The sequence below is a fragment of the Pezoporus wallicus genome, unplaced genomic scaffold, assembly GCF_028554395.1.
Source record: "Pezoporus wallicus isolate ANWC-B61680 ecotype Strahan unplaced genomic scaffold, APGP_CSIRO_Pwel_v1 scaffold_13239, whole genome shotgun sequence".
In the NCBI taxonomy this organism is placed as follows: Eukaryota; Metazoa; Chordata; class Aves; order Psittaciformes; family Psittacidae; genus Pezoporus; species Pezoporus wallicus.
The window spans coordinates 1,394,890-1,400,998 of NW_026642052.1; the positions used below are offsets into that span (position 1 = coordinate 1,394,890).

At 51.4% G+C, this 6,109-nt stretch overlaps 1 protein-coding gene across 1 annotated transcript; it reads left to right on the forward strand.

The window, feature by feature from the left end:
• The first annotated feature begins 1,430 nt into the window (after nucleotides 1–1,430).
• On the forward strand, nucleotides 1,431–3,726 carry ADRA2C (adrenoceptor alpha 2C). Its single transcript, XM_057426694.1, has one exon. It carries the CDS (start codon nucleotides 1,803–1,805, stop codon nucleotides 3,138–3,140), a length of 1,338 nt encoding a protein of 445 aa, XP_057282677.1. The 5' UTR covers nucleotides 1,431–1,802; the 3' UTR covers nucleotides 3,141–3,726.
• Nucleotides 3,727–6,109: the final 2,383 nt, after the last annotated feature.

Genomic DNA, 6,109 nt, shown 5'->3' on the forward strand with positions numbered 1-6,109 from the left:
ATTCCTGTAACCCTCACCTAAGTGTACCACAGGCAATATCCAGAGGAAGACCCGGGGACTGGCAGCAGTAGAGAGAGCAGGTGGAAGAAGGGGCTTAACAAGAGACAACATATTCTCCAGCGCAGGGCAGTGGCTTTTCTCAGGATCACATACCACCACAGACCAGGACTACACTGAAATGCCTTCTACCCTCCAGTAGGCAGGTTCAGCTGAAGAAAGAGGCATGAAAGTGGCCGTGGCTTTATTTTTATTGTCACTTCTCAAATTTTGCATCCAAAGGAAGGTAACATAAGTCACAGGGCCATCAGTGAAGGAGATCTGAAGATGTGCTCCTCACAGCAGGCACGTAAGATGGATGGGGATGCAGCAAGCGCATGCCCCACTCCCCTTCTGCTTTCCTCTGTGGAAAGGGGCAGTGAGCTAGCCATATCCTGCTCTGATTATCTCTGGCTACTGATAGATCAAGCTCTCCTGTACCTCCAGAGAAAGTCCGGAAACCCAAACAGTGGAAATACTACTCTAAGTTCGCTCAGTGCTTCCCATATTATCGAGGTTTCTCTGCTCTCATGACTACAGCCAAACGCCCCAAAGATTTTCCCCGCTGCTTCCCACCCAGGCCAGCACCCTGCCGGTGCGGGCTTGCACGGGAGAACCGGGGGGGGGGGGGGGGGGGGGGGGGGGAGCGGGCTTTACCCTGGCCAGCAGCTACCCTACATCTGTGCTTAAACACGGCTCTACAGCCCCGCCAGGAGCAGCCGGGTCCCTGCTGCCCGCGGTCCCCTCAGGGCGGCGCGGCCCCTCAGGTAACGGCTGCACCTCACGCGGGTGGACAAGGCCGCCCCCTAGCGCGCCAGGCCGGCACCGCACAGCGAGCACCCTCGCCGCACGCCCGGGAGGTGAGCCCGCCGCCGCTTCCCACAGCACCGGCAGCTTCCACCCGCCGGGGCGGGCTCCGCCAGGGCCGCTTCCCCTCACAGCTGGCGCAGCGGAGAGAACAAGCACCTGCCCGGCCACCAAGAGGGGTAAGGAGCTGCGCTGAGTGGCGGGGAGCACCGCGCCGCCGCTCCTCCCTGAGACCGCCGTGGGACAGCGCCGCAGCGGGGAGGAGAAGGCGTCCGGGCTGGGTGCCGGGGCGGCAGAAGGGGCGGCGGTAGCGGTGGGGCGGCGGCAGCAGCCGGGGCGTTTTTCCGCCCGCCGGGGTGCTCCACGGAGGCGGGCGGGTGCGGCGGCTTCACCTGTCGGCACTGAGCATGCGCGCGGCGGTGGGGCACACCGCCGATTGGGAGCGCGATGCGAGTCTAGGACGGAGCCGCTGGGCAGCAGCGACTTGGCGCCGTCGCGCCGCCGGAGAGGGGCCGCCGGGGGCCGCTCTCCATGGGATTAGATGCCGCTGCTGCTGCTGCTGCCGCCGCCGCCTCGGACCCTGCTCCCTGCGAGGATCCAGCTCCCGCCCCCGACTCCCGTTGGCTGGGGGATTCTTTCCCGGAGCTGCAGGCTGCCTTGAGCCGGGCATGACCGGGCGGGTGACGGGGGCAAGCCGTACCTCGCTGCCCCCTCGTCGGGGACCGGGCGGAGGTAGCGCTGCCGGGCTCCCTGCCGCGCCGGGGCGGCGCTGCCCGGCCCTGCCCTGAGCGTCCGGCGGGGCAGAAGCGGGCGGCTCTGCCGCTGGAGCCGCTCTGCGAGGCGGCTGTTGGACCGTTGGCGGGGGACGATGAGGGCAGCGGGGCGGCGGCGGCGGGGCGGCGGGGCGGGGCGGGGGCTCCGCCGGGCTCTCTAGGACTCCGGCGCCCCGCACACCCACCATGGATCTGCTGCTGGTGGTGAACACGAGCCTGGGCTCCCCCAACGAGTCCCTGGCGCTGCCGCCTTCCTCGCCGTCCTCTTCCGATCTCCTGCAGCCGCCTTCCCCGTACTCCCCGGCGGCCGTGGCCAGCCTGGCGGCGGTGGTGGGCTTCCTCATTGTCTTCACCATCGTGGGCAACGTGCTGGTGGTGATAGCTGTGCTCACCAGCCGGGCACTGAGAGCACCCCAGAACCTCTTCTTGGTGTCCCTGGCCAGCGCGGACATCCTGGTGGCTACCCTGGTCATGCCTTTCTCCTTAGCCAACGAGCTTATGAATTATTGGTACTTCGGCAAGACTTGGTGTAACATTTACCTGGCGCTGGATGTGCTCTTCTGCACCTCCTCCATCGTCCACCTGTGTGCCATCAGCCTCGACAGGTATTGGTCGGTCACACAGGCGGTGGAGTACAACCTCAAAAGGACCCCCCGGCGGATCAAGGCCATCATCCTCACTGTCTGGCTCATTTCGGCTGTCATCTCCTTCCCTCCATTGATCTCCATGTACCGGGACCCCGAGGGAGACAGTTTTCCCCAGTGCAAGCTGAACGATGAGACATGGTACATCCTTTCTTCTTGCATTGGCTCTTTCTTTGCCCCCTGCCTCATCATGGTGTTGGTCTACATCCGCATCTACCGCGTGGCCAAGCTACGGACCAGGACCCTCTCTGAGAAGCGTACAATGCCAGAGGGGTCCTCCCAGACTGAGAATGGCTTGAGCCGCGTTGCTGGTGGTTGCACATCCGTGAGGATGAAGCTGGGAGAGAATGGACATTATTCAGTGCCCCACTGGCGCAAAGCCTCTGAACTGGAGGACATTGAGCTGGAGGAGAGCAGCACCTCAGAGAGTAGACGGAGGCGGAGCCGGGAGGAGCATCCCCGCAAAAGCAGCAAGAGCCAGTCCTTCTCCTACTCATACTCCTCCAAGCACTCTAGTAGCCGTCTGTCCCGCGCTAGCAATCGCTCCATGCAGTTATTCTCATATCGCCGTCGCCGGAAGCGTAGCAGCATCTGCCGTAAGAAAGTCACCCAAGCCCGGGAGAAACGCTTCACTTTTGTGTTGGCCGTGGTCATGGGGGTCTTTGTAGTTTGCTGGTTCCCTTTTTTCTTCAGCTACAGCCTCTATGGTATTTGCCGGGAGGCGTGTGAGGTCCCTGAGACTCTCTTCAAGTTCTTCTTCTGGATTGGGTATTGCAATAGCTCCCTGAACCCAGTCATCTACACCATCTTCAACCAGGACTTTCGCAGATCCTTTAAACACATCCTTTTTAAGAAGAAGAAGAAGAACTTCTGGCATTGAGCTGGAGGGATGGATTTGCCTTGAGCAGGAGTATAGTTAAAAGAGGAGAAGGCTCTGTGCTGACAAAGAAGGGAGGGAAGAGAACATGGGATTTGGGCTCGCCCCCTTGGTGGAGCAGAGTGGTGCTGTGGGGTATAGAGATAGAGCCAGGGAGGCTGAGGGCATTCACAATGGTACAGAATGGTGCTGGCGTGTGAATGGGTAAAAGGGAACGGGAGTGGTTGTCTTTGAACCTTGATGGAGGTCATGGGGAGTCCACAGAGGAAAATAGGCTGACACTGATTTTGGGAGGCAGTGAGCTTTTACAGGATCTGGATTTTGTGGGAAAACAAGCAGAGACATCAGGAGGAAAGGATTAAGTGGCAGTGGTGATGAAGATTTGAGTATTTATAAATAGAGCAGCTGGGTCCTGTCTCGTCCCAGTAAGAAATTAGCTTTTACTGCTTATGTGGGCAAAGAAAGTGCAAAGTACCAGGCACTGGCAGTTTTTTGAGTTACAAAAGGATTTAAATGTTTGCCAAAAAAAAAAAAAAGTCCTAAAGAACAATCCAAACTCTTTTCTAAATAAACCTTTGTACTGTTAAAACCTTCTGAATGATGATTTTACACAGGGCTTAAGTCAAACAGAAAGCTTGGGGGTTTCTTTTCTTTGGAGGGGTCTTTGCATGTAGAGCTGGATGGGAAACTTTCTATCTTCCCATAGTTTTTGATTGGTCAGTGGGACAAACCTGTGAGTTTTGCATGTCTTCATGAAATATGAAAAGGAGCACATGCACCCTATGACCTTACTTCTCCCGCTTGGATTGCCAGGCAGTAAGATCCATCTCAAATCAGTGTCCTAAGCACCTTGGTGTCCTGAAGCAGGTAGTGGGGGAAAACAAAAATCATTGTTGTGAACTCACCTAGTATTTTCTGAGTTAAAATAAAAAAATTCAGATTTCCAACCAGCTCAACTTGCATGTGTCTTGGGGAACTTCCCCCCCTGCCCTCTCTTTTTAGGTTCCCCTCAAAAGGCTTATCTCAGGGGCTGGGTGGGTGCTGCTCTCATCCTCAGACAGGCAGTTGGAGGCAGTCTGCTATGTAGATTTGAAGAGGAGGAGCAATCACCACACCACTAAGGTTTTTAAATCCTTCTTATTTACAGTCTAGAACAACTAAATCCTTTGTATTTATTTTTTTAATGAGAAGCATACATTGCAGATTGTCAGTGGTGTATGAGATTTCAAAAGAAGGTGCAGCTGTTCCAAACCTTTAATATTAATGTTGCTTTCTTTCCCTTTTGCTGTTTGGATTTCTAGTTTATGATTTCAGAGGATTTTGTTGGGAGGAAGGGAGGGAAGAGGGGAGAAGATAGAGTTATTGAATAGTTATTAAAGCAAACTGTATTTCCCATGAGTTTGTAAAATGTCATGAACTGTAAAGAAGAGGAGGAGAGACAAGGTCTGGTGACTGTACATTCACCATGGAATGCATACCAAGTGTAAGACTCAGCTGAGCATTTACATCCCTTTCCAGCTGTGCTGCTGCAAGGTGTGTATTCTGTTTGTGGGTAAATACTGCTCCATTTTAGGTGTATCTCTCCTTCCATAGGCAGCAGGATTTGGCATCTGCCTGAAATGAACCTTTCCGTAGTAAACAGCTCTTTGAAAGATAGAGCAAATTCTAATCTCATATGGCAGGCTTCTTGAAACAGCTGAATTGAATCTACACCTGAGAATCTTTAGATATCCCCTTCTTTACTCCCTCTGTTCTGTCTGACACGTGTCTGTAGTCTCTCTTATCTTGAAATATCTATGACATAAGGAGAAATGATAGAGCAGTCACTTTGTTTCATCAGTTTTTCATAGTAAGCATTAAGTTCACTTAACCCTAGAAAAGAAGGTTGTCAGTAGCTAAGAGTCTGCTGTTAATTCAACAGACAATTTAACCTCAGGGCCAGCTCAAGTGGGAGTTCTGCAGGCATGAGGATTAGAAGATTGCACCAAATTTTGCTTGATTTCACTAAAGAAACAAATGAGACATTTTCCAAGTCTTGAATCCGTAACTTATTGGATCCTTACTTGATATAAGGCTTGGAGTTGCGAAAAGATTTGAGCTTTGTTTGCACATCTGCACCTAAACAAAGGATGTTAAGACTTATTTTCAGGAGCATCCCTTTGTAAATAGCAAATGGTTTGGTACAAATATGTACCTGAGACAGATAAATAAGAGGAAAAAAAAATAGCAAGGAGGAGGAAATTAAAAGCCATTTCTCTCTTACAAAATGGAGAATTCTTTTTTAAGTTACATCAGGAAGAGCTGAAGCAAGCTCGTATTATTTGTAGGTAACAATGTAGCTAAAAAGTTCAGGTTTGTTTAATCTGAAGAAACTATGTAATTGCCAGAGCAACCAAAGCAACACACGGTATATAGCTGCTACCTCTGAGCTACTGGACAGCTTCATTAGAGATACTTATTCCCACCAAGATGAAGGTCTGCTTTTGTCACTTAATGCTCGTTTAGAGTGGTTTCTCAGTGCGTAGACAATGAGATTTGTTGCCTGTGTAAATAATCCTTCCCTTTTGTTTTACCTTGTAGAATTCAAAGAGTCTATGGAAATGAAATTTAATTAACAGATTTTAGTCAACATGAACTACATATGGAATGACTGATGTGCCTTAAAAGTAATTTCTTCTCTATAAAATTATTCTGTGGTCATTATAAACGTAAAGGAAATAATGTTTCTATTTTGCATTTCCAAATGTCTAAAAGAGATTGATGCAGACACTGTATATCCAGCTGCAGCAGCATTCGTAAAAACAGGGCATTTTCTGTGGTTTTATTTTATTTATCATCACAGTTACTCACCCGATTAAATTCCTTCTGAGCTAGACTAAAAAGTAACATTATCAATAAAGACGTGCAGTTTACACGCCTTTAAAATGCATTTCCCTCTATAAATCAGTGAATATAGAGGATTTCTGCAAAAA